The sequence below is a fragment of the Melospiza georgiana genome, chromosome 6 (genome assembly GCF_028018845.1).
Source record: "Melospiza georgiana isolate bMelGeo1 chromosome 6, bMelGeo1.pri, whole genome shotgun sequence".
NCBI classification, from domain to species: Eukaryota; Metazoa; Chordata; class Aves; order Passeriformes; family Passerellidae; genus Melospiza; species Melospiza georgiana.
Window position 1 is genome coordinate 940,301 of NC_080435.1, and position 18,083 is coordinate 958,383.

Below are 18,083 nucleotides of genomic sequence, written 5' to 3' on the forward strand. Positions count from 1 at the left end.
TTCATTTCATTAAGCTTGAAATATTTCCCCTCAGAGAGAAGGTGATGGCAATTTTGTTCTTGATGTGATGCAGCTAATTGTAGTTCCTGCTGGCCACGAAATCACAGGATTTTATAAAACTGCCAATGTGTGCCCTTACTTTGTACTCTGGTATCTCTGGTTCAGGCAATATTTGCAGTTCCTGGCTGGTTTATGCCATTACTAAACATATAATGGAAGTCTGTTGGTCTTCTCTGCCTAAATTATTTGCCATTTTGTTCTAAGTCCAAATAGTAGTTTTCAATATGGAAAAGTTTGGGTATGGAAAAAATTCCTATTCTGTGATCCAAATTTCTAAATGTGAAGTTCTATTAACCTCTGTTATTCTTATGCCTTGCTCTGCTAGGAGAAGAATGAGTGGTTGATACCCAGAGATCAGTATAAATAAAGTTCCATCGGCTTAGCCCATCACTACTGTATTCTTTAAAAACTTTGTTGCATATGAGTGCATGGCAGGTTCACACAGATTGTCTCTGCAACCTTTCCAAATCCTGATTCAGCAATGGCACAAAAAAGCTCATGATTCCTTTCTATTATCTAAGGTCCTCTACAGTTTGAAGAGGGAAGAGCTGGCTTCTTGTTTCATATTACTGCCTTGTCAAAGTGAAGTGCACGTTTTCAGTGCTGGCAATAAAAAGTTAATGTGCAACCAGATAAATGCACACAAGATGTGAACTTCTGAGTAGACAGAAATAGTGAAGTTTGATTCTTGGTTGATTCTTTTAGTTTCTAGGTAGAATACTGAATGAAAAGTCTCCTTATTTAAATGACAGGTGAGTTAAATTACTGAACTTTATTAGTGCTGGGATTTTCTCAGCTCTTACATTTCAGAGTTCATTGCATGTATTTGAAATAAAGCAGCAGCTAAGATTTCTGAAACAGTTTCATTTGTTTAAAAGATCAACCATGTTAAATAACAAAATGCTTAAGCTGAAGACAAGAGGATATTCAAGGTAACAAATAGGTGCTGATAAGTTTGATACTTAGAAGAGGGTTGGCCCACAAGATTCATAAGATTAATTAGAGACACAGTGTGGGTGTGTCCAAGCCAAATTCAAGCACCAACCTGCACTGATAATGAGCAACAGTTAATGATGCCTCCTGTTTATCTCACAAATGGCCAGCAGTGGCTCATGGGTTCTCCTGTGCAACTTCACAAGCCATTTTGCAGTGGATGTGGGAATGAGCTCACACGACCAACCCCTTTCCCCTCTTATACTAGAGGTGCTAGAGGTAAGTGTGGTTTTGGGGAACAAGGGTGGGAGGTCATGAGATGAAAGTGATGTGGGCTTCTTAAATTTTTCAAAACCTCCATAAAGGCATGTATCTGGGGATGGGCAAAGATTCAGATGAATTCTTATTTTTTGCCCAAAGAGATTACCCAGTCCTAAACTGACATGCTTTCCTTGAACTGGGAGTCAGAAATCCCTTTTCTCTTCTGTTTTTCTGCTGCAGAAATTCCCAACATTCCCATTATGTGGGCTCCAGAGAGGGGTAAGCAACATCTTCAATCCCACCCAATCATTTCCAAACTAATTCTTTGCTAGTATTTTTTTGCTTTTTTAATCATCATCAGAAACCGTTTTTAGACACATTTTTCCCATTTGTTTGATTTTCTTGTGGATTCTCATATTTTTGTTTTATAGGAAGGTCCCATGGCCTCCCCAAGTGCTAGGGTCAGACTCATTTGCTGTTTCCATTTGTGTGCTATTCTCCTGTGGATTTTCATGGTTCACTCTGATCAATGATATTACCAAAGGGTGAGCACCTATACTCTTGGGACTGTTTTGCTCAGGGTACCCTGAGTTGCTGGAAAAGCACTGCCACCCTACTGCCCTGTCAGCCATTTGGCAGGCTTATGTTTTGCTCTTGCCAACAGTTGCATCTGATTGTTGGTGGGCTCTGGTCTTTTTCTGCCTCGTCTGGGGACCGCCTGGCATTCGCCGCTGTCTTACATTCTCTCTACCTGCTGGCTGCGTGGCACTGTCCTGCAGAAATCCTGGCCCTTTGCCCGCCTGTCTGGCGTTGCCTCTTGAGCAGCTAATTGCTTGGCAGTGGCTACCCACGGCCTGTCCATCTGTTGCCTGGCACGTGTCACCTCCTCGGCGTCCTTTCAGTCGGGCTGTGCGCGGGCACTGGACTCCTGCTGCCCTCTCCTGCTCCAAGGGCCTGGCATTGCCTTCCTGCTGAGTGCTGACTCTGTGCAATTGCTCTTCTGCTGCTTGGCACCTGCTGAATGTTTGGTACTGCTTTAGCAGCTTGCTGAGTGTTTGGCATTTTCCTCGTGCCTTTTCACCTGGTCCTTGGATATTATAGTGTCCCCTTGCTGCTCTTTGAGTCTGCTTCACTCACTGATACTTGCTCTTTTACTGTCCTGTCCACTTGCTTTATGCCTGGCATTTCTATCATATTGTCCTATCCATCTGCCTAGATTTTATTTCTAAATATGCACCAGTCTGAAAAGGTTAAGAAGAATTGTAAGGAATGGGGAAAAACTATTGTCTGGCTCCTTCATGGTCTGATAACACACCAGCCAAAAACTGATCTCAGTACCAGCATTCAGCTTTTTCCTAGAACTACTCAAAAACCCTTTCCCATCTTATGAAAAAAGAAACCAAACCCAAACTAAACTGAATTGTATTTAGTCTTTGCTTCCATCACTTTATTTGAGAGGTATACGACTAAGTTGTACTGTATTAAGTATTGAATTCAACAGTAATTAAGTACTGTAACCCTAATACTACCTAAGGTACCTCAGAATCCATGGAAGGTAGGTAATAACAGGAGGGAAACACAATCTGTTGCTCAGGCTCAGAAAGATTAAGGTTTGAATGTAGAGCTGTGTTCATTAAACACAGTGGATCAAAGAAGCTAAATAAATTTTACAGGTCTCTTTATTTAAAACAGAGGGCTGCAGCTAATCTAAATAAACCACTGGATCAGTACAGTGTTACCAAACTGAAATGTGTCCTAATTGCTGCTTCCTACCTTCTCTGTACTGGGAGAATGGTCAATTGCTTGTTTACAGAAACCTTTTGTCACTCAGATTAAGACCAAGGACTTGACTACATCTGTAAGGTCCATAGTAAAGGAATAAATCATTGTCACATCTTAGAATAAGAAGCAGGATTTCCTGCTCTTCTTTTAATTCAACTCATTTGACCTCTTTTCCTAGCTCTTCCACAGTTTTTAGGTTATTACAAGTGTTGTTGGGTTTGTGGTTTTGAAACCAGTAGCAACTAGGACTTGGAGAAAATATTTTGTCATTATGAACCCTGTCATAATTTCATAGTAAATTCTTACTATATTTAAATAAATTGTATGCAATGTTCTTTTAACCTTAGCTTTTAATCTCTTCAGATATATTATTACTGCTTTTGCTATCTTCAAAGGTACCTTAAATACGTGAAATTATATCTAAGTGATGCCTTGTGAGGGCTGACCTAGACCAGAGGCTAGATGGAGTTAAAGAATAAAGTAGGGATTTATTAAAAGGCCTCAGTGGATACACCTTGGGCAGCACAAGAGCCCAGCCAGGGCTACACCCAAGATGAACCAAAATGGTCACAAAATGGACAACCGGTCACAAGGTCTCTCACTTTTATAAGTTCTGGTCCATTTGCATATTAGAGTTAATTGTCCAATTACAGCTTTAGCCTATGAAGTCCCATTCTTCTTGTTTTTCTCTCTTCAGTCCACTGTTGTTTATGCTCTCGGGCCTGAGATTTGGATCATGTGTCCTTGGTCCCCAGGTAGAGCAGGAATTGCTTTGTATACCTACACTGTGAAAAGAGCTTACTATTCCTTAATCTGAAGCTCAGAACTACACGCTAAAGCAGCAGAGAATCCAAAAAGTATAAAAGCTAGAACCTGAGGCATCATAAGCAGAGAGGCAGGGCAGCATGCCTTGCATCAGTAGCAGCTTTCCCCAGTGTGGCACCAGCTGTGGAATCAGATGAAGATGCTGTGAGAGAGCACCTTGTTCCCCTGCCCCCAGCACCAGCTTGCTGCTGTGGAGGATGGCTCCCAGGACGGCTGGGAATGCTCAGAGCAAGAGCTAGTAGGACCAGGACCCTTCTCCCAGCTTCCACATTAATGCCTAGAAACCAGTTAACTCGTGTTCTGCTCCGAGGAGCTGGAGGATGTGAATGTCCACCTGTATTTTAGTCCTTTGCAGTCTGCTAGGCTCTCCTGTTCTCTCTTGTCTCAGCCTTTCCAACCCTCCCTTGCTTTTCCAAGCGTATTTTTTGCACAGCTTCATAAACTCCTTAAGATGGTAGGCTGTCAGTCTCTCACTTCCCACCAGCTTCATGTTGTTGAAGGGCGTGGGGACAAGAACAGGTCTCAATGGCAAATCTCTTTCTCCAAACTTCAACTCCCAGTATTACATTGATGCTTCCCTAGGCTGTTGTTTGAGAAGCATAGCAGGGGCTGCAAGGGAGGAGGAATATTCACTCTAGCACTGTGGGGCTGCAGGAGACTGCTAGAATTCACCTCTTATCCCAAGAAACATAAGTAATTTGTTAGTGTGTCATTTCAGTTATTTTTAGTATAGGGTTTTTTTAAATTAATATTGCCTAAAAAATGCAGGGATTTTTTTAAATAATATTTGAGTTACAAGAGTTTTAAATGCAGAAAAGCAGCAGAAGCTGGAGGAAAATAAACACTAAGATTTTTCTTGAATGCATGGAATTTGCTTCGCTGAAAATTATACTACGGCAGAACTGATGCAGTGCTGTCGTAGGCAGCTTCAGTGTAACATATCAAGTTAAATCAGTTTTCTGCCTGGTACAAATATTCAAATTAGTTCTAAAAGAATCTGTGGTAAGTTGAAAGAATAAATTTTCGGTTTTGTCTTATAAATGAGTCAACATTTGGTTAAAGAAAAGTTTGCACACAAAGCCCTGAGACTAACATTTTCACTGTTAAATCCCTGTAATACTGATATACAACATTATTTTATCCTTTTTTTTTTTTTTTTTTTTTTTAATAGGGGTTTTGGTGAGATTTTTTTAGTCTTTTGTCCTTCTTATTTTCAGTGGGGTGGGGGGGTTGAAGGTATTCTTTAGCCTATCCTGTGCTGGTTTTCTACTAAAAATTAGCTTCTAAAACAGTTGTGAGCAGTAGGAGTCCTTCAAGCTCACAGAGTTTTCCTTTCCAGAATAACTAAATTTCCTGTTATCAGCCCAATTTTATCTCTGTTTTATTCATCTTTTTTCAGACTCTTTTCCTTCCTTATTATCTCTGATAAAAACCTTGTTACAGTTCTCATAGTCATTTCCTGAACTAAAATATCTAAATCTTGCAAATTATTTATCGGGAGACTGTTTGTTGTATGTTCTCTTTACTTCAATGCATTTTTTAATCGTCATTTATTTTTTTACAGTTCACTTTATTCTTCTCTGTTTTCTAAAGGTATCTTTTCTGATGATAGCAACATTGCAGTCTCTAAGCAACTAATTTCTTCAGTTGTTTCTGAGAAGAAAACAAATTCCTAACTAACACAGGTGTTTTGCACTCAAAAAGAAAGAGATACATGATTATTTTTCTACCTTGGGATTTCCAGAAGGTGTTTCACTCCCTTGATCCATTTAATCACTGCCTTCACTTTCAGTTGATGTTTTCCACTCTTAAAAATAATGTGTCTGACAGTGACTTGTATCAACTTGGAGTTCAGATTTTATAATGCTGCTTCTGGATTCAGATTGAAAAGTTTATTTGGTTAATTTTAGACAAGAATGCTTTGAATGATACATGTTGTGCTAAAGAACATACATGCCTTTTCCTTCATACCTGTCATCGCCGACAAAGGCTTTTGCTGGTGCAATTAATTCATACAAAGTTCCTGTGTCTTTCTGGTGTTACCTCTTAACTTAGTTGGCCAACAGCTTTTGTTGGAAAAATGAGGAGGTGATGTTGCATTTAGAGTATAAAAATTTGTCAGCAGATCAATCCCTTGTTTCCCTGCTAGAGATCAAGAGATGCAGTCAGCTTACTCTCTGACTGCAGCCAATGCGGCACTTTCAGTCTGGGCACATTCAGTAAGAGCTTCCATGAGCACAGAATCACAGATAGTGTAGCTCATTAAAGCAGCATGTTATACGTTCTTGTTGGATTGTCTATAATAGATGCACTAAATCTACAAAATGTCAGCATGTAGTGCTGTATACAACTCTTCACATGTAATGTCCAAGGCAGGCAGAGGCACCCCAGCTCTGGCAAGGAAGAGAGGAGCAAGCCTGTTGACTTGTCTGCAGAATGGAATCATGTTCTCATCCTTTGCTTCTGAAAGAGCAAATTTCAAATGCAAAGTTGGTTCTTTGGGGAGAAGTGACGATATCCTGTTGCTGCTTTCATCAATGGTGAGGGGCAGCTGTTTGTATTTACAGGCAGGGTTTTGCACCCCTAGGAGCAGGCCATCATGCCCACATCAGTTCCTTCACCACACATCTCACAGCATCCCTCCTGGCTTTAGGCCTTATTCCTACAGATGCATGTGCAAAGTAATGAATCAGTGGCTGCTGCAGATTGTTCCCCCCATACGTTTTGTTGCTCTTCTGCTCAGACAGGTTTTAGATTCAGCCTGGAGAAGAGAAGGCTTCAGCGAGGCCCTGTTGCATTCTTTCAGGACATGAAGGGGGACTATAAAAGATGGGACCAAACTTTTTAGCAGGGCCTGATGTGATAGGACAAGGAGAAATGATTTTAAACTGAAGGAGGGTGGAATTAGATATTAGGAAGAAATTCCTTACTGTGGAGGTGATGAGGCACTGGCACAGCTTGCACAGAGGAGTATGGGTCCCCCATCCCTGGAAACCTTTAGAGATCAGGTTCAATGGGGCTGTGAACAGCTTGATCTAGTTGAAGATATCCTTGCTTATTTCAGGGCAGATTGGATTTAAATGGCCTTTAAAAGACCCCTCCCAACTCTGACTATTCTATGACTTGCTGGAGCTTCTTTCACTTCATGAAGTCAGATCTATATAATTGTTTGGAAATTTTATCTGACACTGCACCAAAGCTTTTGTTTGATTCAGCCTTTGCTGCTCTCATGGAACGTCATAGCAACAGTAATCAATCTTTTCAAATTTTTTCTCCTTCATTGGTTGCTTTAAATAAATATTTGTACACCTTTATTAGGCTTTCTTCTTGCAACCTTTCTGCAGATAGACTGAGTAGTAAATAAGCTTTGTTTTGTGTAATGTTGCAATCACATACATCATTGCAGTGAACTAACCATCATCACATTCAAGTGGGAGATTTTGTAGATTTCAAAGCTGAATGAAACCTACGTGTTGCGCCTTTAATTTTGGCTGAATTTTGGCCTACACCTCCCTTTTTAAGAGTGAAAAATTGTTGGTTTATTGTTACTTTCTACTACTCTTAGTTCTTCCTTTGAGACCAAATAATGCTTAGGCATCCAGTGGTATACAGAATTAATCCATGAACAGCAAGGCTTAACGCTATGGTGTCTTTCAAACTCTTTTACAATTCATCCATATTTTACTGATTTCTGCTGGTCAGCATTGCGCATTCCTGGAAAAAGAACAGAGAAGGGCATGAAATTATTTTAGATGTGTTTGTCTCCTAGGGATCTAATTTCCTGCAGAATCTTAATGAGAAACTGCTGTTAAATCGCCATCATTCTTTACAGGAAAGAGAGAGTAGAATTTTCTTTTGACTTAAAGGTTAGCAAAGATGGATTTTTCCAGTCTAGCTAGAACTGTGGGATTTTCTGAATAGCTTTTACACTGTTTAGACAGTCTAATATTTTCCCTAGAAATATTTTATATCTTTGTTTATTTTAATTTTTATCTTTTCTTTTAAGATGTAATTTGTTTTATCAGATACAAAGTGTTGGGCAGTTAACCTTGGCTGCATTCGATTTCTGTGTTATTCTGAATTATGATCTTATATCACCCATATCATTTATACAGAAATACTGTCTGATTTTTCACTTGAGTGTGTCTGCCTAGAGGTGTGATGTTAGTAGTTGCTCTACACTTAGTATGAGCACATTTGCTGTGGTAGTGAGATGCTTAACATGCAGTGCAGGAGTCCTGGGTACATTTTGAGTGACAGCAAGAAATAACTTGTTCACTGTGCCCATCCAAGAATCTCTTTTGCCTTGTTGTTTCTTAAAAGCTGCTGCCTTTTCTCAGTGATTCCCTCACACTGCTAGTGTGAAAATCTGTGTGTTGAAAAACTTTGGACGTGGGGAATTTTATTAAAAAGCAAAAAGATTTTTCTGCACAACATGGTCTACTGCTTCAAGCACAGCAGAAAAGTATGTGAGGGGAGGTGCTTATATACCTGTGTTGCTATATCTATATTAATGAAAAATTGTGTATGGTATAGGAATCCTGAGGGTTTCAAAACTGAGTTCTGCAGCTGGGAAGTAAACTGGCAGAATTTGTCTATACAGTGCAAAGTTGTAATAATGTGAAAGCGTTGCTCTGTCTCAGCTGAGTAGTGTCAATAAATGATTCAACTGGTTTTACCTAATGCATGAAAGATGTTTTAACATCTAAAACTGAAAAAAACTGCTGTTTTGGAAATGTGCATGGTAAACATCTTAGGGACAGTGCAACAGAGAAAATGTATTCTACACTGGGGGTTTTGTGTATATATATATATATATATATATATATTTTGTTACCTATTACTCTAAGCTACTGTAAGTCATTAATTAAATAATGCAATTCCAGAGGAAAAGGTAAACTTGATATATTTAATATTCCTCACTCAATATAGATTAGGAATTCTACTGTCTTCCACTTTAGTGCTCTGTGCTACAGCAGTCTCAACAAAACAATTTGAGAAACTGCAATTGTTTCAATTGTTTCCATGAGAATCTTGGAGGTAAAAGATGTGACTTGTGCCAGAAGTTAAAATAGTCCTATATAGGAAATCATTTGACAGAATGCACAGTAGGTCACTTTGGCTTTCAAAATCTGTTTGCTTGTTCAGTTCTAATGAAAGTGTCACTTGCTTGTGCCAAAACTGACAACTGCTCAGGCTTTGAACACATGAATTGCATAAGTGGATGTCACAAAAGAATAATTTCTATGAATTTTTAAGTTATGGAAAAAGTTCTTTAAAGTTGCTGTTATTAGAGATGCTTTGTCATTTACTTGGGGAGTAAAGAATACTGTGTAAGAAAATCTTAAGAGAAGATATTCTTTTGTAGTTCTTCTGTTGCTGTGGTGTATTCCTGAAAAGGTATTGCTCATTAGTCTGCCGTTTGTAGTGCAGAAGATGGTTTTGGGAAGGGTTGTTTTTAATAAATCTTCAACATGAAGATTTGAGATCTCAAAGTGTTTGGAGGAGCTAGTTAATTGGTGGAAGAATTTGACTGAAGTTTCAGAAGTGCAAGTGTTTTGAATGCCATATTTGTTCTTGGCAAAAAGTAGCAAATGTTAGGAAACATCAGACGAGATCCTCGAAAGAGAAGAGTTTCACATTTCAATTTCAGTAACTAGTGTGCTTGAGCTAAAACATTGCAAAATTATTTATTTATAGAAGTGCAATTGCAAGTTAAAACTTCTGGTTTTTACTTCTTTTCTGGTTAATTGCTGAGTATACTTCCCCAAACCACAAATACACCCACTCTTCCCATATAGAAGGATCTAAGTTTGGCACTAGTTTTGAAATGAAGCTGGCTGTAGCCTGACTCCACTTAGGTATAGATATAGTATAGAAGACAGTACACATAACCAGAAACACTGTCTAGGTTATATTTTTATGAGACAGTGCTCCCTAGCTGTTATTCCATTAGTTAAAGCTCATTATGTTGTCATTTCAGTCATGTAGAATTCTTATTGGCATAGTGTAGATACCCATGCTTATTTCTCTCATTTGTGCTGCATGAGTTTGTTTTCCAGAGAATAAATCTTTGACTTCTCGTGTTTTGTTCCTTTTCAAATTTTAGAGAATTATTTAAAGGTTGGGCTGGATTTCCTATCTTACATTAATACAAAGCTGTTTGAAATAACTGAAGGAAAACTTAAAACAATAGTAATTATTAATAGGTAACATTTTAACAGAGATTTTGTAATAGCAGAATGGTTTTATCGTCGTTACCAGGATGCCTTCAACTGTACTACTTTTGCTGGACAGAAAGGGATTTGTTCTTGCAGAAAGTGGAGTTGCAGTGGGAGGCACAGCAATTTGCACATAGAAAGAGGGCTGAAAGAGGAAGCAGACACCTGGCCCTTCTTTGTACAAAGCGCAGGCTTTTTTCCAGCTGTTGTTCTACCAAGCTCCTCCTGACGTCCCCACCACTGTAAATACTCTGCCTTTTGACACTGGCCTAACACACCCCTTTGGAGAGCTGTAATGTGCTGCGTGTGTCCAACTCTGTACAGCCAAAATGCATTCCTTGCAGTGCAGAAAAGCATTTCGTGTCTTGTTTGTTTAGCAGCTACTGCAAAGGATTGTCCTAGGGGGTTTATGACAATGTATGGGGATGGGCAGTATCATAAAATTAAGATCAGTTTTTATGGTGTAAATATTTTATATGCATTTCAGATCTTAAAACTTTGTTTAGCGATCAGGAATAAAAAAGTATTATTGCCACAATATATATTAGAAGTGATATTTAGAAAATGTGCATGGTTGGATACATCAATTTCATTAACACTTCAGTCACATGGGGCAAGCAAATCACTGATCTATGAAGTTTATATAAACAATATGCAATCAGGTTTAGCTAAAAATTTAGATCTAGATCTGCAGAAGTGCAAGAATAATTTACAAATTCCACAAGGTTGTTTTTTCTAGTACATTAATTTAAAATTTCAGCTTCTCTGTAGTTTATAAAAGGTGAAGCATCTTCCCCCAAATGTTTTGCAAGCTTTTTTCTTTGTAAAAAAGAAACTGAGTGTTAGCAAGTAAATATTTTAATGAGTTTGATTTCAATTGAAGAAAACAAGGACTTTTAAGAAAAGCTACAATGAACGCTAATTTTTTATTAATTAATATACACTTTATTTGATGATAATGATACTAATAATAATTTGTTTATAAAAGTAATTATTATTGGGATCCAGCTATTGGGAATTAAATATATTTACGGCTTGGTCATACACAAATCATTGATATACCTCTGTTTGCCACTTGCTTTTTGTGGCCATCTCCTCGGTGGAAGTGTTCTGACAGACTCGTTCTCTGATACCGGTCTATAAAGGAGGCAGACACTGAATCAGCTTCTGGCACTTGGGTCTCCTGCCCCTGGCATTAGGCTGCAGTAAATGATGTGGTGGGTCCCAGTGGAAGGAGTGAGAGAATTCAGAGGAGGCAGTTTGCAGGCACAGGGAGTCATGGATATGACTGGGAGAAACAGAGAAAACAGAGTCTGTGTTTAGTCTAACAGTAGTTACTGCTGTGACGTTTTTGTTCCTCACACCAATAAATTTTGTAGGGTTGTTCTGTGGTGTTCAGGTTCTGGGTGGCAGCCGAATCACTGCAGGTGTGTTGAGAGGGCAAGCAGCATTCTTGTGCCGCAGAATTGTTGTCAGTGGAAATGTGTTATTAGTGTGTGCAGATACACCAGTTTGTAGAGTTCAGTTTTAGCTGGCTACATTAATCAAGATCCATTCAGCTTTGGATGTTTGTAGATTTGAGCTGGGAGAAGAAATGGTGAAAGAAAATGGAATTGGGTTAGTTAGCAGAGAAGTATGTATCAAGCTTATCACTGGTAGGAGGGAAAGGCACTGGGGTAAGCATGTCTAATAGGATTAGATATATTTTGTTTTCCTTTCTGTAAAAAAAAAAAAATCTACAAAATCTGAGAGTGCTCTTAGTATGTGTCTATAGACACATGTGTGTAGACATAGCTGCATTTAACATCAAAAATTCACAACAAGGACTTACCAGTCGCACATGAGTTTCTTAAACTCATAGTAAAGTAAAATTGGCAAAGCTGGCATGGCTCGCTGCATGAGGAGGAACAAACACATGCATCAGGGTCAGCACTGGCCCCATGTCTGCCTAGTCACCACCAGTCATCCTGTGAGCCCAAACACAGCAACCACTTTAGCCTTACTTTAGCATTATATTTTTATAAACCTACTTGATTTTGGTTGCTTTTCAGCACTAGCATTTGTGATCAGTTTCATCCATTTGTCAAGATAACTGAGCAATTGGCCAAAGAAATTTAATTTTGGAAAACATCGAAGTCTGCGAATCCCGTCATGCCTTATCCATAAAAAAAGACTAAATATCACCATACGTGTTATTGGTGGCAAAGAACAGGAAGAATTCAAGGAAAGACAGCATAATGGTCAAACTGAGATGAGTTAAAATCCTTATCCAAAAAACTTTCCAATGTATTGAAAGAAACCAACTGCTAAAACCTGTATTTCTTATTGTTCATGGAGAAGAAATAGATTAGTGGTTTTTTGGTGAGAAGCTCTGATCAGTCTAGTTCCATGTAAGCTCTGTTTTCTTCCTGCCAAATAAGAGTAGGAAAGTAGACAATAAGCTGAAATAGCTGCTTTGTGAATAAAAATTTCTGGTACCTGTGTTGTCTCCAGCAGTGGATTTCTGAATAACTTTGAAGAAGGCATCTTATCTCCAGGCTAAGAGATGCAATTTTTATTCCTAAAGTGCACACTTCTTAAACAACTGGTTGACAGATGTGACCAACCCTTTTGTTGCATATTTGACTGATCTATCTCTCTAGTTTTTCTTTGCTCTTCTGGGGTCTGTGAGTCTGTTGCAGAAGTTATATAGGTATTTCTTTGGTAAAGCCCTTCCAAGATTTCAGCTTTCAGTGGAAAGCTCAAATAGGTAATTAAATCCTATTCATGCTAATTCTGTAGTCTGTTAAATATAAATTATCCACAAATTTGTCCATTAATTTTCATTTATAGCTCTATTATATACTATGCAGAGTCATAGATTTTAACTTATTCAACAGAAATAATATTTTCCACAGAAACAGTCTCTGTCGATTTAATTGACTTTATTATGATTTCTGAGTCTCATATTTGCATTTTAGTTGAAGTAAAACTATATTACTGCCTAAAACCAGCTGCAGTGTATATGAAATGTCTCAGATCATTGCTTACTATTGAGGTCAACTTTTGCTATGCTTAATACCTGAAAGACAAAGATAAGGAGTTTCTGAACATTTCCAGAAGAGTAGTCCTAGGTCTTTCAATTAAATCAGTCTGCATTAGGTATATCCTCCAATAACTGCCTGGGAGGGTTTCCACAGGTTAGAAGCTGAACTAACAATTTATGTGGAGGCAAAGAAAGGCAGTGAAGCAGCAGAGAACTCTGTGAAACCAATTGGCAGTGAGCCATCTGTTAAGCAACCGCAACTACGTCAAAGATATCTAAAAATACACCAGTTGGTTTGGGAACATAATGCCCTAACTCCAATGAAAAGGCACTTTGTAAACAATCAAAAATGTGCTTTAAAATCAATTGCATTTATTCATATAGCAATGAAATATAAGAAATACTGCTTTCATAGATGTTCTTAGTAAATCCTAAATAATTAAATTGTTTGTCCCTACTTCTCCTTTTTCAAGTGGAAACTAGCATTTTATTTCAATCCCATTGTCTCTCTCCATGGCTACCCCACGTCCTGACACTTCTGTCATGTCTTGTCTTCCCATTTTGCTTCTCCTGAGTTTCTCCCTCATCTATTTTCTGTCAAAGCTGCCTTGGGCAGCCTTTCTTTGTAAAACCATAGAATGGTTTGGGTTTGAAGGAAACTTAAAAATCCTCAGTTTCTAACCTCCTTGCTGTTCTCCATCCCATTCACTTCATTCACTTGCCTTCACACTATTCTCACATCTCCCCTTCTGAGAATCCTACTGCTTGGATTTCCTGCAATTCTGCCTTTCTACTTCAGATTCCTTCTTCCCACATTCCGTTGTCCTGTCTAAACTACAAACCTTGCCTTTCTTTGCAACCTCCAAGCTGGACTTTGTGCATTTGTCTTTCTCCTGAGCTCTGGCTTTCACTTTCAAGTACTTTTGTTTCTGTGGAACCCCTCTCTTCCACCTCCCTCCTATGTGGACCTGTTTTCTTTGCACTATCAACTTGTCCATCAGAAACTGGGGACACTTTTTGGCATTATTTTAGTGTTTTATGCAGTTTTGCTCCAGTATTTTCCACCTGCCCGAGTCACCAGCCTCAGGTTGAAGAATCAATGTAAAGCTTCAGTCCTGATTGAGACATCAGTGTGACAGCTCTGAATGAAACATCATTTTTTCGTGCATCTGCCCAACAGTGTCATCACTGCTGCTGTAAGAGAGCCGAGGGCAACAGCCTTGATTTGTGATCCATCCCGTGCCAACACTGTGGCCCCCTGCAGCGTGCAACAGCTGGCTGATGGTGAGACCACCAGCAAAAAAATTGCCCATGAAACAAGATTAATTCAGCCTTGCTAGAGTACTGGTAAAATGTGATGGTGCTGAGTCACTAATTCCTTAATAGTTTCTATGGAGGCAGGTGTTGGTACCCAGCAGTTAACTCCTGAACTGGACACAGATGAAAATCTAGATTTGACATCTCTCTTCCACCCTTCCTTCAAGCAAAAAATACTGAAAAAAGTGTGAGGAAACCTGACCACCAGGACTTTGGTACCTTGTTAGGTGAAACAAAAAGTTGTTACAGATTGCAGCATTGCTGATTTCATTCATATACATACAGCAAATTTAGAGTCTGCTTCTGGGTATGATGGTGATTTCAGCTCCTGTTCAGGGCACATGTTAAGTCATGTTATTTAAGGACATCCCAGAAGTGGACTATGCAGTGGCTAATTTCAAGAGCAGATGTCACTCTAACAGTGGTTTGCTTAGCAGCAGCTTTTTTTGGTTACATCCATCCAGTCCAGTCAGCCTGTAAACATGAAAACGGGAAACATTTCCTTGTTTGTGGAGGTCCATCTGCAGTAATAAACATAAGCGTATATGTTTTGAAACAACTATTTTTAGAAACTTGTGTTGAGGATCGTACTGCTGCTTGGACTTCATGCCCTTTCAGATTTTGTTGCTTAGTCTATACATTTTTAATAATCACATTGCCTGCTAGCAGTGACATTTTGTGAAGGTCATTTTTCTTGTGAAGTTGGAGAATGGACTTGAATTTCATTGAAGGAATCCCTGAGCTGCGGGATCGTTGTTCATGAACTGTCTTGCATCTTGTACTACCTTTGAAGCCTGCTTAGAATTTTAACTAATGATATCTTCAAAGTGTCGCTGTGCTCAAGGGCAGAAAATAAATCTCAAAATGCACTTGATATTTAAAAACAGTTTTGAATAGCTTTGAAGCATGGTATTAACTGAAATGAAAAGGCATAGATACTGACTTGCTATGTATGCACACTCAGAATTCCATGTTTCACTTACCTTTTTCATGGTCAGCAAAGTGTCTCTTCACCATTGCAATGCCTTTATCTTCTATATTATAAAAATCATCAGGTCTATGGATGTCTTAATAATTTTTAATGTAATTGATGATTTCATACCTCAGCAGGTATGAAATCTTAAGGTATCTTAAGGTAATCTCTCTCCATGGAGGAGTTTTATTTTTGTCTACATCATTCCAAGCTCACTTCTTCTTACTTACCCTGTGTCAAGTCACTGGGTTGTATTTATATGACTTTTCTGTTTCTGCGTAGAGGATGGCAGATCCAAAAACCAACATGCTATGCTTGAAATACAGGAGACTGTGGTGTCAGCTACAAAATTAAAATTGCTTGGTTTTTTATAAACCAAAGTTCCAGCTTCCCATAACTGAGCACATTACAAGTTTGTTTATTAATAAAGCACTCAAAGGTTTACATGACAGCACTGTGTGATGTCTTCTAATGCTGATATTAATTTCTAATTAATTAATATTCTGATATTCCTTTAAAAATGTCAAAAGCTAGTGATCATGTCTGAGAATATGGCCATTTGAATGTCTGTACTCTTGATGGATTTTTTTTCTGTTTTATTTGTTGCTTCATGTAAGAACCCTTACATGCAAGCGTCCTTCTTTAAGGGATGCTGTTGGGTTAATTCTGTCATTTTCCTTCTCTAGTGCTTTAGTTTTCTATTTGGAAACTCAGAGCTTACAAAAGTACAAGTATGTGATTTCTAATTGAATCTTTCCCACAAAATAATTTGCCTGGGTTTTTTCTATATCAAACTGCAAATAAAATTCAGATTATTCAAGGTGTCCTTATACTTAAGATGTTCTTTTCTGTTTCTGTTTTGATAGTTGTACCATCAAAGCATTGTAGTTTGGCTGTATGTTCCACCATGGATTTCACAGTTTTATCACTATTGCTATCAATTTGGTTGTGCTGAATAAGTTAGAATCTTGTTTCCGTGTGAAGCAATGTGATCCACTGAACAGCAGCTACTGTGGGGGAAATGAAGAGAGGATGGGGCTGTAACCTGTCTTTAAATGTTGTGTCCTAAGTTAGATGTTGGGAGACTGAACAGATTGTGTATTTGAGAAAATTTCTGTTAGGAAGTAAGGACAGAAGATTGTGCATGATTTTCCGTCTGATTCCCTGTTTGGGAAAAGGATAAAAAGACAAGAATTTTCAGACTGTTTCCAGACTTTTCAATGCTCACTGTGTATGGACTGCTTATGAATAAAAGCCACCAGCCTGTGTGGAACTGCTGTTTTGCTGACATGATCAAAAGGGAAGGCCTCAGCCTCTGGCCATTATCATTACCATTTGACTGTTTTCCTGCCTGCCTGCTACATGGGCTTCCCTTTGCAAATTTTTTTTCTATCTTCTGCGCAGACTGATTCATCCTTCTCATGCCTGGGAAAATCTCAACAGGAAAATGCACAAGATTGATGAGGAAGAGAAGGCAGTTATATTCTCTGCTTATTCTCAAATACTTTTTCCTTTCTGTTGGAGGCTGACTTGTTATTTCTGTGGTGTTGATTAACACTTTTTATATTTATAGGGTCCTGACTTTTCATAATTCTCTGTAGGAATCTTCACAGTGCTGCTAACAGTCCTTCATCCCAACTCCTTGCTTTTACACAACCAAAAGAAAACTCTATAGCATGTTTCAGCTGAGAATTTAGTAACAACATTTCTTGGATGAGGAGATGTTCCTACTTAATTTTTAGCTGGTTTCATTTTTGCCTTATCCTTCCGCTTGTTCGCTCAGTTTGCTATTTAATCTTTGATTGCAGGCCACTAAAGAAGTAATAGAGCGAGAAGCCCCGGGAATGGCCCTGGCAATGCTGATGGGATCACTTAATGTCACACCTCTGGGCATGCTCTCTAGGTAAGGCTTCTTCCTTCAAAATAAGAGGAGGTGAACTCTTTCCACAGAATTACTTATTGTTATCCAATGACTGAGCACAAATCCTTGAAGACTATCATTGTTATCAAGACCACAAGTCTTAACTTCAGAGAAGAGGCCAAATTCAAATAATGGTAATTGCACTGTCTCATTAAATTCCCTTTGTTGTCTGTGTTAGAGACTGTATCCTCCTGTGTTTTCTGTGCCAGGTTATTTGTGATATTGATGCACACTCTTAAATAGCTGCCTTGTCATTTTAGAACTGTTGTATTTCTAGGTGAGTGAAGAAATTTTCTGTGTGTATCAAGTATTAAAATGGGGTTTTTTTGGCAAAAATAATCCCTTTGATATAAACTACCCTAGCTTGCACTACCCTAGCTCTGGAGGAATACTGTTAATTTATCTCTCAAAGTCCCTGCAATGCATGCACAATCTGTGTGGTTTTCTTGAAAGCAAACACAATACTTTTGCCAGCGATGCAGTTCCTAAGCACTTTTACTTTTGCACACTCTCTTGAGAATTTTTGACAGCTCCATTTCTCTCTTGAGCCACTAGGTCTGATTATTGGCAGCTGAAATTTGAGTTTCGGGCTGCTGGTTTATTCCTTTTTTGATTATTGGTTGGTTGTAGTGGACATTTAGCTTATATCGCTCAAAAATATTTAAAGCAGAGTAGAAGAGACAAGAAGATGACTACTAAAGGAGCTGTCTGCCAAACACAATTCCATTATTCCATTTTTATCCCTCTGTGGGCAGTTCTTATTTC

At 38.6% G+C, this 18,083-nt stretch overlaps 1 protein-coding gene across 15 annotated transcripts in view; it reads left to right on the plus strand.

The window, feature by feature from the left end:
* Positions 1–18,083, plus strand: part of GPHN (gephyrin) — a 261,241-nt gene that overhangs the window by 144,316 nt on the left and 98,842 nt on the right. For 9 of the 15 annotated variants that reach the window (XM_058027375.1, XM_058027378.1, XM_058027377.1 and 6 more), the window contains exons 5-6: positions 1,495–1,533; positions 17,206–17,300. In XM_058027375.1, coding sequence (XP_057883358.1) covers positions 1,495–1,533; positions 17,206–17,300 — 134 coding nt within the window. The remainder of the gene's footprint in view (positions 1–1,494; positions 1,534–17,205; positions 17,301–18,083) is intronic. The other 6 variants (XM_058027390.1, XM_058027376.1, XM_058027389.1 and 3 more) reach the window with 1 other exon arrangement.